This window comes from Hydra viridissima, unplaced genomic scaffold (genome assembly GCF_058129835.1).
Source record: "Hydra viridissima isolate aposymbiotic clone 2 unplaced genomic scaffold, HvirCarnegie_v1 scaffold_3, whole genome shotgun sequence".
Taxonomy (NCBI): domain Eukaryota; kingdom Metazoa; phylum Cnidaria; class Hydrozoa; order Anthoathecata; family Hydridae; genus Hydra; species Hydra viridissima.
Genome location: NW_028324302.1, coordinates 14,919,963 through 14,937,589, shown reverse-complemented (window position 1 = coordinate 14,937,589; position 17,627 = coordinate 14,919,963). Strand labels below are relative to the sequence as shown.

At 26.6% G+C, this 17,627-nt stretch overlaps 1 protein-coding gene across 1 annotated transcript; it reads left to right on the top strand.

The window, feature by feature from the left end:
* Window positions 1-587: 587 nt before the first annotated feature.
* LOC145202188 (actin-binding LIM protein 3-like) lies at window positions 588-15,180 on the top strand. The gene is made up of 17 exons (XM_090081607.1): window positions 588-1,018; window positions 3,016-3,123; window positions 5,785-5,968; window positions 6,214-6,347; window positions 6,451-6,577; window positions 7,302-7,395; window positions 7,887-8,021; window positions 10,477-10,525; window positions 10,708-10,908; window positions 11,012-11,121; window positions 11,271-11,361; window positions 11,491-11,540; window positions 13,531-13,600; window positions 13,994-14,040; window positions 14,153-14,180; window positions 14,289-14,320; window positions 14,517-15,180. The coding sequence occupies exons 1-17, from the start codon at window positions 1,015-1,017 to the stop codon at window positions 14,625-14,627; spliced, it is 1,575 nt and encodes a 524-aa protein (XP_089937733.1). The 5' UTR covers window positions 588-1,014; the 3' UTR covers window positions 14,628-15,180.
* Window positions 15,181-17,627: the final 2,447 nt, after the last annotated feature.

Here is a 17,627-nt window from a genome sequence, read left to right as displayed (position 1 = left end):
ACTATTATTATTGTTATTATTATTATTACTGTTATTATTATTATTACTGTTATTATTATTACTATTATTATTATTATTATTATTATTATTATTATTATTATTATTATTATTATTATTATTGTTATTATTATTATTATTATTATTATTATTATTATTATTATTGTTATTATTATTATTATTATTATTATTATTATTATTATTATTATTATTATTATTATTATTATTATTATTATTATTATTATTATTATTATTGTTATTATTTTTATCATTATCATTATTTTTATTATTATTATTTTTATCATTATTATTATTATTGTTGCTGTTGTTGTTGTTGTTGTTGTTGTTGTTTTTAATTTGGTAGTATTTATAATACCTATTATCTGTAAAGTATACACTGCATGAAATAAGTCCTTTTTATAGTTTGAAAAATAACAATTGAATTTGCGGAAAAAACTTTAAAAGCTACAATCAGCTCTTCAAGAATACTTTTATCCTAAACCAATACTTGTTTATTGCAAATCTCAGCGACTTATTAAATAATTAAATTATTCTAAAGAATAGTGCCGTTTTTAAGACATCTTTATTTCAATCGGCAGTTGAAAAAGAATGAAGAAACTGGCTCATTACCGAAAATAAAACCTCTTTTAATATATTGCCTAATTTATCTAGCATTAACGTTTTCATAAAGTAAAGATAAAATTTAAGTTTAAAAAATAATAAGTTTTTGTTAATATTTTTATTTTTATTTTATAAATGTAAATAGGCCGCCGTATTTCATGCGGAAACGTTTGTTCGTGACTTTATCTCTTTAATAATTTGCCTCGATGAATTAATAAAAATATCCATATAATTTCAAAAATGTTTTTAAATCGACGTCGTATTCCTTAAAAAGTGAATCAAGTTTACATAATCCGCTGCATAAATTTCAGTAAACTGGCGGAGTTCTATCCCTATAAATCCAATATAACCATTACTAACTGTATTTCATTGGCTTTTTGATGTCTCAGTAAAGATATGGGTAAGTTATAAAATTGTTCCGTATTTTTTGTTTTAAATAAAATTTAGATTTGTACATGTTCGCCTTTTTTTAAATTTTATTTGTTATTTGTATTATCTAGCAGTAGGTCACTATAATGAGTGGTATTTATGTATCAACATAACATATAGATATCTAATAATTGTTAAGAGCATTAATACTTAGCTATATGTTATGTGTTAAAGCATCCTTTAATCACAAGTCAGCAATAGTTTCTTATTTTGTTTCATGTGTATGTATATAATTTATAGTTACCTTAAATTATACTTTGAGTAAATATTTTTACGTAAGATAATGAGTGCATAAAGTGATAAGCTTTTAGTAACAAGTACAATTACTTTGAGCTAGTTACAGAATTAATTACATTTGTGAATGTTTATTACATTTTATAAAAGAAACAAAAGTTTAACAATTTATCTTTCACTACTTCAGTTTTTTCCCCTCATTCTCTGATCATCAAAGACAATCTTTTAAAGCGAGAAATCTGATCATCAAAAACCATCTTCTAAAGGAAAATTGGTATCCACTTTGATTTTTTAATCAAAGCAAAGTATTCTAAAAAAAAAAGAAAAAAGAAATCGCTAAAGTTTTAATATTTTGTTTAATTATGATATATTAATCCTTAACTATTTAAATGGTAATAAGAAGACCAACAGTTCAGGAGTTTGATGGATTTTTTGTTTACAAAGATTGTTTTAGAAAGATATCAAGCTTTAACACTGTAGTACAGATTGTTCAATCTGGTCCACTATACTAGTTTGGGTTTTATCAAATGATCTCTGTATCTATAAATGTGAATAAACCATTGTGATAGATCATAGCTTTACTATGACATTACAGCTGCATAGTTTGAAACTCGTTAGGATTATACTGATGGACAAGACTTTGTTATCAAAATAGACAATAGTGAATTATGCAACAACAGTAAATAATTAGTGGCTGTTAACCAGCTAAAAAGGTTTCTAACAACTTTAAAAATATTTTTCATTTTACAACCAAGTTGTGATGCTGCAACTTTTATGTAGGGTATACATAATGGAGAACAAGGTCAAGGATTCCTGTGTGAATTGATCATTTAATATTGTAGATCCAAATAATTGATTCAAAGCATCAAAAGCCAAATTTTAATTCACAAAACTAAGAGTTGACTCCAGATTATTTATATAAATTTATATTGTGTTTATAATTGATTTATGTATACTTTAAGTTTTTAAATATAATCATTTTTTTTTTGTTTTAACTACAACTGACAACTTAATTTCTGAAATAAATTTGCAAACCTAATTCGAAGAATTTTCAGGTTCAAAGATGAAACAGAGTACTTTGCTTTTATTAAAAAGAAAACAAAAAATTAAAAAAAAAAAAGAAACAAATTTATCTATGTTAAATAACCTTTCAAATCTGAGATATATATATTAGGGATCGCCAGTTACAGTATACAGTATACTAACTTTACAGTATACTTTACAGTATACTTGGTATACTAAAAGTTAGTATACAGCTTAGTATACCTGTTTACTTTTATTTGTGAAGTATTTTTGGTCTGGCTTGATAATTTAATAATTATATTTTCTTAATGAGTTAAATTACTGGACCATGTCTATTTTTTAACTAAATCATGGTTAAAGTGTTTTTTTTTAATTCAATTTTTGTTTCTTGGATTTACTAAATACCAGGCTGTTCGAGCTGCTCTTCACCATTTTAAGATTTAAGTTTATTCTACAGATTTCTCTGATCTGAAATAAATAGTAATAATAGTAATCAAAAAAATCAATAAGTAAAAAGTTTAGTTTACGTTATACTTTACAGTATACTATACGGTAAACTGTACACTAAATTTTTAGTATACCATACACTGGCGATCCCTAATATATATATAAAAAAAGAGGAGGGAGTTAAAAACTGCAATAGTGCCTTTATGTTTCTCCTAATATCTGTTATATAATTTATTTATAAATTGTGTTTATCTATTTATGTAGTTCAAAACAATGAGTTGAATATTTGCTATGAATGTTTTGAGGATTGTAGTGACATTGCTGTTTTTGTTGAAGATAGATGCTACCACCAACATTGTTTCACATGCAAACGTAATTATTTTTCTTTTTTTAATCCTATTGATATAGTAAATTAAATAATGATAATAAGCAATGAGGTTTTTGAATTAGACAAACATTTTAGTTAAATTTTAAAATGAGTCAGTTGTTTTATTTACATGCTGAATTCTCTAACATGATTACTCAAAAGCAGTATGCAATACCCTTTGAAATAAACAATAAATTTAAAATATCCTAAGTGAAGAACAAGTAGGTGTTTTTTACAAATTCATCATGGTATTTCAATTCATATAGCTAGTATGTATACTTCATATAGTGAACTTATGATTTTGGGTGCTTAAAAAAAAGTTTTAATGAAAAGGTTATTTAGCCCATGTTTTCCAAATTGTCAAGTATTGATTTTCCAAATTATCAAGGTTGATTTTAAGCATTTGATTGTAAAGCTAAAACTAACAATGTAATTAAAGGATTTAAGCAGTGGACCTGGATTTGAAAAACCTTTTTTACATTTTTACATATTGAAATAAAATTTAATTAAACCCTCCTTCCCTTTAATTAAGATAATAGTTAAGGACTCGTTATAACCGAAACAATAAAAGAAATGAATAAATAGAATTTATAAACATTTATGGTTTATTAGGCAGCCAAAACAGTTTCTCTGTAATAAAAATTATAAAATGTTTTATACAGTGAGAATAAAATCAATCAAATTTGGGTTTAAAAATAACCTTTTAGGAGCTCTAAGAAGATCCTGTATTATTGGAAATTTGAAATTATTAAATCTAGTAAATGTATGCCCAACAACAGGAAAATTTATAGAAGGTGAGGATGACATTTCAGCAATGTCAAATAATTAGGATTGTAAGATACTTTCAGAAAATAGGTATATATTTAACATCAATAAAAAGCTGAGATTTTAGGAATTTAAGCATTTGATCTGAAATTTTCTCATCACATTAACACTAATGCACTTGTAGGCAAAGTAATATTGTGCTAGCACAATCATCTTTATGAGCCCACCTTACCAAGCATAGTAGCTGCAAAAACCAAAGTAATGACTAAAAGTCATGCTCTGATTACTTTGTAAGTAAGTAATATTTTCTTGCTACCTTTTTTTTTTTTTTTTTTTTTTTTTTACTGTAAATAAGAACTTATTCTTCTTATAGTTAAAAATTTAAATCCTGTTAATGAAATTTATAGTAGCCAGCACATATTATGAATCAGGAATTACAGTAGTTAGATTTAGAGAGCAGTTATTGGACATTTGTTTCAAAGAAACTGAGAGAAATCAACAGTTCTCCAATGACCTGCAACAGTGACTTAGTCTGTTGCAATCCTCTTTCAATTTTCACTGTCATTTGATGCAAATTAGTGAAATTGTGGGGAGCTTTTAGCTTAATTACCAAGAGTGCCTTGCCATCATCTTAGCTTGTAACTTTTATAACTGCATCATCATAATCCTTCAGTTTTTTAATAAGTTGAATATCATCAAATTTTCAGGTAAATATTAACAAATCGGTTGAACCATTTTATTGCTTGCAATTCATGCACTTTGAACTGTATAACAGACTTGTTGCTGCCAAACAGAATTTCAATCATGTATTAGATTGCCTTTGTTATCCTTCATGCTCTTTTGAAATGCACTAGGTTTTGAACAGTTGCCTAAATGGTCAAACCAACCAAAAAGTTGTAAGAGATCTTGAAAGTCATGGCTGACTGACTTGCAGTTGTTCCACAATGAATTTCTTCAGCTACTGATAGGAGTGATATTTCAGCTTTGGTTGATGCTGAAGCAGATCATACTGTTTCTCTCTAAATTGCTTGAAAAACAAGATTTAAGGACCACTAGATGGAACAAAACATTTATATGACATTATAATCACTTTTGCTTCCATGCCAATTTTTTTTCTTTCACTTCCTAAATTCTAAAAGTTGAAATAAAAAATAAAAATGCCAAATTACACATAATCTTTCATCTATAGTTAAAAGATACAAACTATTTCCATCAAAAGTTTAAATTTTTATAAGTTATATGACACAGAAGACAAGTTCTAAACAAATAAAATTGCTACATAAAGTAAAAATGTGTCATTGCTTTCTTCTTTTTGTATAAGCTAAATAGGATCAGAAGATAATTGATTTTTATGGTTTCTAATTCATTGGTAAATATCAGTGGTAAATAAATAGAATTGACAAAAACTATGTGCTCAAGTTCAAAACTAAGAAAGAAATTTTGAATTAAAAAAAGTATGTATATTATAGTTTTATATAAATCTTTTTAAACTTGCACAATCTCCATAAAAAGATGAAGGCTTGGTGCTTTCATATATTCTTATGTAAAGTTTTCTTATAACTTATATAAAGACAAGCCATGGAAATTGTTCTAAAAAAATCTTTATTCATATATAAAAGATATTATTGTATATATACTTTCTCATTTTTCCAATAATTTACATCATTAATTCTCTTGATTACATACATACATACATACATACATACACACATACATACATACATACATACATACACACACACACACACATACATACATACATACATACATACATACATACATACATACATACATACATACATACATACATACATACATACATACATACATACATACATACATACATACATACATACATACTTTTATGATTTGATTTTATTTTATAATTTTTTTTCTTCCAGAATGCAATACAAATCTTGTCAAGTGTGGTTATTTCTTTAAGAACAATAATTTCTATTGCCCTGAAGATTATCATAAGTCATTTGGCTCACAATGTTCAGGTTGTCATAAATTTGTTGAAGGTGAAGTAATTTCAGCAGTAGATGATGTTTTTCATGCAGAATGTTTTGATTGTGCCTACTGTGGGTGAGTTCTAATCTTAAAAATAAAATAAAAATTGTTTTGTTTTAATGTTTTGATAACTATTCTTTAATCATTAAGATGCAGTATATCAATTAAGAATATTTTTATGTGGTATTAGGTCATATAAGCACATTCAACTAACTATATTCATGACATTAATTAAAATACTTTGCTTTAGTCAAAGGAAAATCTTTTTTTGTGTTGTTTTTCTGAGAGAAAAAGAATTTGTTTTTTGTTTATCAATTTAGAAAACTTTTTCCTCCAAATGTAAATGTTGTTTATGATGGCCATCATTTTATGTGTGAAGGTTGTAACCTTGACAACAGTCACATTCAAGAAAAATACCCTAGAAGTGCTGTGAGCAGTGAATCTGGTGTCAACAGTAAGTTTTCAGTTTATGGCAATTTATTATGAAAATCATGTGTAGAGATCATTTTTCATTAAAATTGACCAATGTATTTTTAAAACAAATTTTATCTTTAAAGCTTGTGCTGGTTGTCTCAATGTAATCAAGAGTGGTCAAGCATTACTTGCACTTGAAAAACAATGGCATCTATGGTGTTTTACCTGTTTTAAATGTGGGTGTCTACTTGCAGGAGAGTATATGGGAAGGTAGAGTTTTTTAAAAAACTATTAGAGTTTTTGGGTGTAAAACTTAATAGTAAGGGATAGAAATATGCCCCAATTTTTTGCTAAATCAAAAAATCAAGTGAAACAATATTTGAGGCAATTTATCACTTAAACCATTTAATAATAAATCCTATTGGTTGGTATGTTTCTTTTTATATCCATTTTATACTATGATGAATATATATCATTTTTTAATAAAAAAGAAACAATTATTTTTTTTTAGAATAATATTTTTTTTTTTATCTAAAAAAGTAAAAATAACTTTTAGAGTAAAAAACTTTTTACGTAAAAATTTTGTTGAGCATTTAAATTAAAATTACAAATACAAAAAAAGTGTGATGTACTACCATCATGAATGATTTTTATGATGGCAGCACACCACACTTTTAAACTGTGATATGCAGCCATTATAATCATAAAAAGCAATCTACCTGAAAAAAATTATAGTTAATGCTAATTTCTGAAAACAAAAAGTTGGTATTCCAACTTTATTATCAAACTGTATATCAGAGAAACATGATGTCATATATGCATAATGTCAGAAAAACATGATGTCATATATGTGTAATGTCAGAAAAACATAGTTAGAAATCATTTACTGCATTGTTTTATATTATAAAATGAATAAACTTTCAATAGCATAAAAAAAAATCATTTAAAAATGTCCAAAAATTGTGTATAAAAATAAAGGATATTTGTTGTATAGAAATGGCGTTCCATACTGTGAACAAGACTATCAATCAGAATTTGGTGTTAGCTGTGCTGGATGTGGTGGTTATATTACAGGAAAAGTACTGCAGGTCTTTATCATAAATTGCTTTTCTTTAATGTATAAATTTCAAATAAAATTATTAAAATTAACATTTGTTTTTAACTTATAAACTATTGGTTTGTTATACTAATAACTTAAGTAACAAATAAAGACTCTTTTTTTTGTGTCAAAATTTGAGAATCAGTATTACTAGAGGGAACTACTTTTGGAATACTATATGGCTTTTTTTATTACTTTAATGAGTTCTTTATTCTGTTTTACAGGTTTTTTTGAAAACAGTTTTTTCAGGTTTTTGTAAACAAATTCTACCATTCGACCCAAGTCAAAAAGTGAAATTTATTACAAAAACCTATATTCAGATATACTTTTTTTTTTTTGTAAAAGTATTTATTGCTATTATTAATATATTATGTTATAAAGCTCTATTGTTTAAGTTGTATATTATTCAACAGTCACAACAATTTTCTCATCAATAATTTCAAAACTTAGCTTACTGTTACACTGGAATTTTATTAATAGGCTGGTGAAAAACATTACCACCCACATTGTGCGCGATGCGCTAAGTGCTCTCAGATGTTTGGAGAGGGTGAAGAAATGTATTTACAAGGCTCTGATATTTGGCATCCTCATTGTAGTGAAGAATATCAAAGAGAGGTAAATGTTAGGTTAAATGTAATGTAGTTAGGGAGACAGGGGCAAACTTGACCAAAAAAAGTTTGATGTAAGTCATCCACCTCCCACAAAAATCTCTAAAAAGTGAGATAGAGAGGTCAACAAAATTATTAGAATATTCAATTAGTAGCATGGTTATCAACAAATATATCAAAATACTACAAAGCTTCGACTTTTGGTTATTTGCTTTTCATCGAATGATAAAGTAACTCTAATTAGATCATTTAACGTTTAATAGTTTTGTGTCTTGTTTTTATATGAAAAAATTTTCATGAAATAAGAAAAATAGTTTATTAATGTCATTTGGAATAGGTTTAGGTCAATTGGGACAATCAATTTTAAAAATTGGCACAGCACATAATAAAATGCAATAAAGAGTGTTACAGCAGATGGTGTAATAATATCAAAGAGTAGAAGCCCTTCAAAAAGACAATCGATTGCATTTGCTATTTTGTTGAACAGTCATCTACATAACAGTTCTTTCATTGAGGGACTTTAAATGCATTTGTCTGAGGATCAGATCTCATCCATAAATGATTGATTGTGCTGGATTTGAGTTAAAACTTAGCATACTTGTTTTTTCTCGCAACATTGTACAACTTGGTTTTTTCTTTATACCCTAACTATATCTCTGTAAATCTTTTTGGTGGACTTTCATTTGACTTGTTTAAGCTGTTACTTTGTTAAGCTTCTTTCTTTGTGTATCTTCTCTTAACTTTTTTCTAATTCTTTTATACATTTGAGAAGTAATAAGTTAAGGTTTATATAATACTAGCTTTATTTGCTTTCAACTTTCAAATGCAGCTCTGAGATAATTTGAAAACCATCCTTTTTTTGTTTATTAAAATAAAAGTAGAATTACAGTCATAAATTTAAAGAAATCACTCCATTGCACGTGATTAGTTTTTATTAAAAAAGTGCTTTTTCATTGAATCACTTAAACATGTTCATATGAAGAGATGCAACACCTGTAGGAATTCATTTGATTATTAAGTGAATTTTTGGTAAACCTTAACAAATTTAAATCAAGGAAAAGTGGAACTGTTAGTTTTTTCTCAGCAGTTTTACAATTTAGAAGTTGTACTTTCTGAAATAAATGTCTTTATGAAAATTTCATATACCTCTAAAACTAAGAATTTAGGCAAGAATTAAAAAAAGTATCTAAATTTTTTTCAATATAGTTTCAATATAGTAGCAAAACAGACCTTCTAGTTTAAGATTTCTTCAGTTATAAAAGATTGAAGTTTGGTGAAAGCTGTTATCACACAATAGATGGTTTAAATGTGAAGAAAATGGATCTAAATTTGAATAAGATGGAAATAATGAAAAAAAAAAAAAAGAAAGAAAATGGAAATAAATGTTTAAAGATGATTGAATTAGATTTAAAGAATATAGAATGAAATATAAAATGAAAAGCTGAATCATATAAATCAATAATTATAATTTAATCAAAAATTATTGCATAAGAAAAAAGCTATTGAAAAAAAAAAAGGAGTCCTGTATTTTTTTAAAGATTCATTAAAAGAATTAAAATTGTAATTGTTGCTTTTTTATATGTAGAATATCTTTTAAATTATGTTTTTTTATTAACATTTAGAATCTATAATTAAAAGATCCTTTTAAAAAAAAATCAATAAGAGTGATCCAGATCCATGGACTTTTTTATAAGTGCGCTAAACACACTTGTAGGCCACACCTGTTTGGTTCCTGAAAAGATAAAATAATGTTTATATGAAACACAAGTACACTTGACCTTGCAAGAACAGTGTAGCAGTACTAATGGCATTGATTGCTATAATGTTAGTGGGTTTAATATACAAATGTATTAGCTGGTTTGTTAATTTAATCCAAATAAGTAAACTTTTTTGCATGTGATTGATTTTTCTTTGCATGATTTTGTATTTTTCACAAAGTATCCTGAGATTTCCAAGAAGTAGTCTTATGTCAACCACTAAAAGGTTTTTCCAAGATGATTGATTCCCTACAGCACCTATTTTTAAAGTTATAGCACAAGTTGTTACAAATTAACCTTTTATCTTTATATCATTTGACTGGTTTGCTGATTTAATCCAGATATAGTAAACTTTGTTTCATGATACACAGATGTAAACACGATTGTTTCTAAAAATTGTTGATGTTATATGTATTTTGTACTCTTCATCAACAAGGACTTTTTTCTCCTGTGAACATCTGACTGGCCATGTATTTTGTCTAATACTTTAGTTTATCTAGCACCAGTTCATACTTTCACCATCATGTCTTGTATTGCATGACCCATGATAGTTTTCTAATATAAACAATAAATAGTCAAAATTAATTACATTAGTTTTTATTTTTAATGATTTACTTTTTTTTTTGGTTTCAGTCCATCTCCCTTAACATTTCTGTTTTAACAAAGTTTAAACAAGAAAATGTCTTTTTTGTGCCTTTTTATTAGAACACGCCCAAGAACCAGCAAAATGAACGTGAAAGCATTACAAAAAATGGTATGTTTAGATATTTGATATAATATCATCTGATATCTCAAGTTTGAAATTTAAAACAGCTGAGCACAAATATTTCAAAATGATTTGGTTTAAATTTTGAAGACATTTTTTCAAATCCCTCTTTTATGTCCCTCAATATCCTTCAATTAATATTCATTATGCTTTAAGTTTCTATTTTTAAGGCAACCATTTGTCTGAACTGCTGATTAGAGATAGCTCTGTCAAAAAAGAAACTTCTCTGGACTCAAATGTGTTTTATAAACAGCCTTTTGATTCCTCAGTATCAAATTTTAAACCATCGGGTTTCCGTTCTGTTAAACCACCACAATCAGTCTCTCAAGGAATATCTTCTACAGAAAAAAGTGAAGGTGATATAGATGATGGTAAGTCAAATTTATTTATGATTGACATGTAGTTTTTTTATGTTTTTCTATTATAAAACAGAAAAGTTAAAATCCTACAAAAAAAATAATTTTTTATTTGAAGCACCTTCTAAACCTCCACCTCCAACACGCTCAAGCAGTAACTCATGGCAGATGAAATACTCTTCAAGTTTCAGTCCTACTCCTTTTCAAAAACCAGTAAAGGAAACATCTGTAAGTTTGTTGTTTTGTTACGCTTAAACCAAAAAAAAAATTCTTATTACAGGTGTCTCGTTAAAGTTCACTGATGGTTATATTTTTAGTTAAAAAAAAACATTTTACTGTAAAAAAATTGATAAAATTATTTCTTTGCATTTCAATAGGATGAAAAATCTGTACCCACAAAAATTGAAGCAAGAAATCGTCCAACAAACCAAAGACCTGTATCATACATAGAATCTGCTGCTAAAAAACGTATACATTAAAAAAAAAAATTCTATACAACTGAGCAGTTGAATTTGACAATAAGTGATTGCTTATTGTTGCTTGTTTTAAATCTTTGTTTTTGTGGTCTGAGGTTATGTCCTGTTTTATTTTTCATAGAGAACGGTGGAGATTCTAACAGACCAAAGTCTACTGTATTTCTGTCAACGGTTAATTTTCTTTTTTAATTATCATTTTTGTTTTGTATGTTTTTATCTTATATCACACAACTTGAAGATTATAATTCATCTAACTATTAGAAATGCATCAAACTAAATAACTATAATAATATATAAGTATCATAATTTTAATGTGTAAATTAGGTTTTACAACATTCTTCTCTGGTATAACATCAGAGCTTGATTCGTTTTAATTAAGTATTTTTACTTTAACAGCCACAAAGATCATTTGATGAGTCATCAATTAAAGTATTTTTTTGCTTTTGCCAGATAATGAATAAAAAAAACAACTCAGAAAACTAAGTTATTCAAAGAGACTTGAAAAACTAAAACTACCTTGTCTTTAATTTAGGAGACTAAGAGGTGACCTCATCCAAATATTCGAAATTATTCATGGACTACATATTGTTAACAAACAAACTTTTCCTAAAGTTTTTAATTCTTTAACTTGCAGACAGTGAAAAAATTTTGCTTGAGAATTATTTTTTTATTTAATAGAGCGGCAAAATATTGAAAAAAACAAAAGACCTTGTAGTGGCGTCATCAGTAGAGTCATTTAAAATTAGTCTAGAAACATTGTTCAACTATTTTTTAAAATTTTGTATTTAACATGTAACTAATTGTTAATAGCACAGTCATTTAAAGGTCATTAACTAATATCTACAAAATATCATCAAACATTTTGTGTGTGTATGTATGTGTATATGTATGTTTGTATGTATATATGTGTGTGTATGTATGTTTATATATGTGTGTGCGTGTATGTTTGTATATGTGTGTGCATATATGTTTGTATATGTATGTATGTATGTATGTATGTATGTATGTATGTATGTATGTATGTATGTATGTATGTATGTATGTATGTATGTATGTATGTTTATATGTATGTATGTATGTATGTATGTATGTATGTATGTATGTATGTATGTATGTATGTATGTATGTATGTATGTATGTATGTATGTATGTATGTGTGTATGTTTATATGTATGTATGTATGTATGTATGTATGTATGTATGTATGTATGTATGTATGTATGTATGTATGTATGTATGTATGTATGTATGTATGTATGTATGTATGTATGTATGTATATACATGTATGTGTGTGTGTGTGTATGTATGTATGTATGTTTGTATGTTTGTATGTTTGTATGTTTGTTTATATATATAGGTATGTGTGTATTTATGTATATTAGACAAATGCAAAAAAATTATCCTATCTTGTTTCTTTTGGCAAAATATGAATGTCATGTATTTTTGTATCATTAATATCAAAATTTTAGATCATTCAAAAAACATTTTGATTTACTGAAGGAATGTTTTTTTTTTTTTTTCTTTCTTCAAAACTAAAATTTATGAAAAAACATTTTTAATGCAGTATGGTTTAATAAAAAGAGAAGATTAAGTACATGATAATTGAAAGGTACAATTACATAATAGTAATAATATAGTTTGTACAACTGTAAAATTACGTTGTATATTAAATGTAAGTCAATTTTTTAAAATGTAAACCAGGCATTGGTTAAATAAAAACCAGGCAATGGAAGTCCTGTTAAGTGGTGGTGAACAGGTTTGGCCGGGGTCAAAAAAACATCAAATGATCTAAACTTTTGTACACATTCATATTTTGTCAAAAGTAACAAGATAGGAGGTGTGCATAATGTAGCTCGAAAAAAATTTTTTTTTTGGAATGGTATATATGTATACATGTGTATGTATTTACATGTAGTTTCTGTGTATGTATGTGTATATGCGTGTGCGTTTGGTATGTTGATGTGGTTGTGTTGGATAAATATTTACTTACAACAAATCTATCAAATATTGAAAATAAGAAATCTAAAAAACATAAGATATCATTTTTGCTTATCACTTGTTACCTTAAGCTTTTTGTTTACTCTTCATTCTTACAGCTATATTTAAATGAGGATTGCTTATTCATTTAGCTATTGCTATAAGAATGACTTTTTCATTTAGAATGGTAAATCTCCAGATGAAAAAGCTGAACAAGCTCTTTCTTACAAGAAGGGTCAAGGTATCAATAAATGTAAGTTTTATTTATTTTTTTTTTATTTGAAAAATCATTATGAAAATCAAAAAAAAAATGTTTTTGTAAATACTTAACAGTTTCATGAAGTATGACGGTAATATTTGAAATTTTTTTGCTCCAAATTACCCACAGGTTGCTTTTTTTTTGCCTTGGGATTTAAGAAGTTTGATAATGCGAAGAAGTAATTTTATTAAAAGCTAACAGTTGATTAAAAAAATTTATTAAAATAAAACTACCTAGATAACGTATTTTCAAATGTGCTAAATAATTAGGTGATAAATTTTTTTATAAATATATATTAAAACCTAAAATTGTATGTTTCCAAATTCATCATATTCACTCTTTTTAACAAATGATCATATTCACTCTTTTTAACATCTTTTTTTTTAGTGCAATTGCGGATGTCACAGAGAGCAGATCAAAAACCGAATGTGACGGTATGTGTTGTTTTTTTTGTTTGTTTGTTTGTTTTTTATATTTTAATGATAATTTATTAGATATACTTATGATGTTCGTTTCGATTTTTTAATCATTTATTTTTTCTTACAGCAAAATTCAGAAAGCGAACCGATTCAAAGTAAGTTCTACTTGTTACAAAGTGGATGTTTGTTGAAATTAAGCATTATACAAGCAAATAATTTTTTTCTATTGTTTTTTTTTTGAAATAAAATGTTTCTGTTTTAAGGAACAGGAAGTTTAAGTCGAACAAAAAGAATGGTAAATTTACTATTTTTTTAAATTAATATATTTGATAGGCTTTTCTCGCTTTTTGTGTTATTTTATCTGGGTGACGAAGTTTAGCTTTAGAAATTAATTTTCGTGTCAGATGTGATAATTAGAATCAAAATTAAAAATTTTATTGATTTAAGTTTTTCACATTCCTTTGGTTTCTTATACGTATGCTTTTATACAGTCTTACTTAACCGACCGCGAGTTTTACGACGTTTTTGAGATGAGCCGAGAAAAGTTTGCATCTTTACCGAAGTGGAAACAAGAAGACTTAAAGAAAACATGCCTGTTGTAAATTTTCTTAAATCGCCGTTGATTTTTTTAATTTCTTTTTCAAAGCACCAGCTGCTATCTTCGTCCATATTTTACTGTTGTTCAGTTTCTTGAAAATATTTTTTGGTTTTTACATTATTCGACCCAGAATGATATTTATGGTTGTAGCAGTGTTGTTCAACAGTTTTTCAATATTCATGTGTTTGAAAAACTATTTCAAGTCGGTATGAGTAACTCTTGCATTCGATTCCAAAAAAAAATCTGCCGTAGTTTGCGTTGATTTTCTCTATGAATAGTCTGTTTCGACATAATATTAGCGGAATAATATGCCACATTAAAATGCCGTGGTATTTCCGATATTTTTTCGTTTAAATATTAATGTATATATATACATATGACATTTAATCTTAATTTTTCATTTTCTTGTTTTTAATTTAATTATATTCACAGAAAATTTTTATGCGTTTGTAAATCACATTATATGCATTTTGTTTGGGATTAATTTTTTCTATAGGCGTTATTTATATATACTGAATTTTTATGGTGAATTCTTGTTAGATACTCAAGTATTTTGATCTACTATATATTTTTCTGCCCATTGCGGATCAAAAATTATGTTCTTGAGCACGAAACTGTTTTGAGGAAAAACTGCTTTTCCCAAAATCCTTACTCATAAGCGAATACCTCTTAAGTAAAGGTATACACTTATGTGTATACCTTTATGAAGGTTATTTTTTTAAATACCGTTTCAAAGACACAAGTTTACAAGTTCGTATATAATTTCTTTGTCTTAAAAACTATTAATAAAACGGATAAATTTGGATAAATTACTACATCTCTTTGTTTAGTACGTATCTGCATATTTGTTACTTAAAATAGAAATTCTACAATGACTTCATGTAACATTCTCATTTAAGACAACTGATTTTAAGATTTTTTTTACTGATTTTTAAGATGCATGTAGCAAACATATTAAGCAGCATAACATTCCATAACTGTAAAATGTTTGCGCTCCCATATTTTAGTTTTTACGGGTGAGTAGACTGTCCCTTATTTTCCTCTAGCCTCATTTTTATGAATTTCCAAAGGTTCCGTGGCGAAGTTTTAATCTCAGTTATAAAAGAAATCGAATTTCAAAATTCTCTTAAGAAGTTTTAAAACCTATATTTCTGTTTTTGGCTTTTTTTAGATACCACACCTTTTTAGACGGGTTCATGTCACGGTATTACTAGTTTAAAAATTAGAAATTATTTAAAGTTTTAAAGCTAATCTAGTTTTAAATTATTTGAAAATAAAAACATTTTCTTATGTTTTCTTACTTTTCATAAAAACAAATTACATATTTTAGCAAAAAAAAAATGTTTTAGCTAATTTGGCCGACTCGTTTTTTTAGGTGGGCTTTCATTAACCGGAAAAATGATATTAATGTGAACTTGTATTATTTATTTTTTTTCGTATAATCGTATTTTCTGAATATTAATTTTCTTATATCACTGGCATAAATTCGTCAAATGGTTTAATGTTGCAAAAGAAATGAATGTTAATTTTAGAACGACCATGTTCATGGAGGTGTAGTTACCTGATAATTTAATAAAAGCTCTCTTAAGGTAACTAAATTTTCCATTTGATTTCCCCACAAATTTTACAGCTTTAATATGAAGAAAAGTTCATTAGAATCTTAGCTAAAATTTCTTCTTGTTATATTCTGATTTCATCGTTAGGGATCTCTTAAAATAATTAGGTGATGGTATTTGCTAGTTATGTTCTGATTTCATCGTTAGGGTTCTCTTAAAATAATTAGGTGATGGCATTTGCTAGTTATGTTCTAATTTCATCGTTAGGGTTCTCTTAAAATAATTAGGTGATGGCATTTGCTAGTTATTGTTGAAGTTGTTAATTTTAAACAGGTTATATTTCATGTGGTTACAATTTCATTAGAATCTTTAAAAAACCTTAATCAGAGAAAGAATTAACAAAATGAAGCCAGTAGCCTACTGATATTGTATCTAACTTTTTATCTACATTAACTCAAAAGGTGATTTTCTCATGCCTCTACAAGCTGGCCTATTCAAAATTAACGAAATTCGATAGTTTAGAAATATTACTACGGCATTATTTTTAGATGTTAATGAAGCTGACGAGTTAGATCTATCCATAATCAAAAATACGATTTGAAGAAAAAACTTTATTTGAAATGTTTGTCAAATGAAAAAAGTTTAGGTCTTTGTGATCTTAAACTCTAAAAAAGTTTGTCCCAATCGAATAAAAGTTACAAAAGAGTTTTGGCCCAATGGGATGTCGTTAAGAGCATGTAGACCAACAAACAAAAAGGGGGGAAAAAAAATCAAAATTATGATTTGTATAGAAAAATGGATGAAATGCGTCTTGAGAATCGATTTTCTAATTAAGCAAATGAACATCACGAAGGTGCCAGACTGTTCTTGATGTAAAATGATACTCTTCTATTGATTAAATAGTTTAAATAAATTCATCAATGTAGAAATGTCATGTATTAAATAAATAGGAGGTATGTTTTTAGCTGTAATGTTATGGTTATTTTGACCCATGCGATATCCGTTTGCTTTTAAAAAAATTGTTATAAAGCGAGATAACAACAATAAAAGCAGTTATATCCAGCAAGTAATGCCAACAAGTAATTTCCTTAAAAATTGCATTTGTTTTTTTCCATAATAAAATCACAAGTTGTAAAGTAAAAAGTATTAGGAGCTGATTTAAAAAACTATAGTTTGATCTTGATTTTATTGTGTTGTGCTAATATAATTCAAAAACAAATATGTAGAAAATAGTTTTTTAACTTTTAAGGGTTGTTAATTAATCAAATAATCACATTTAGCCAAACAATATATCTAATTTCAAAGCGCACTAAAAAGAGAAATAAAAACAGAGAAAGTAAAATTATAAGTTTTACAAAACTTTCTAATTTTTTTCACTGTTAATCTGTTTACATTTTTTAATCCAGAGTTAGCATACAAAATGGTAACATACGCAAAATGGTAACGCA

Excerpts from the sequence above, each read along its gene's own strand:
- LOC145202188 (XM_090081607.1), top strand. Across the intron at positions 10,526-10,707 it reads TGAAAGCATTACAAAAAATG|GCAACCATTTGTCTGAACTG; the intron begins GTATGTTTAGAT and ends TCTATTTTTAAG. Across the intron at positions 14,041-14,152 it reads ATCAAAAACCGAATGTGACG|CAAAATTCAGAAAGCGAACC; the intron begins GTATGTGTTGTT and ends TTTTTCTTACAG.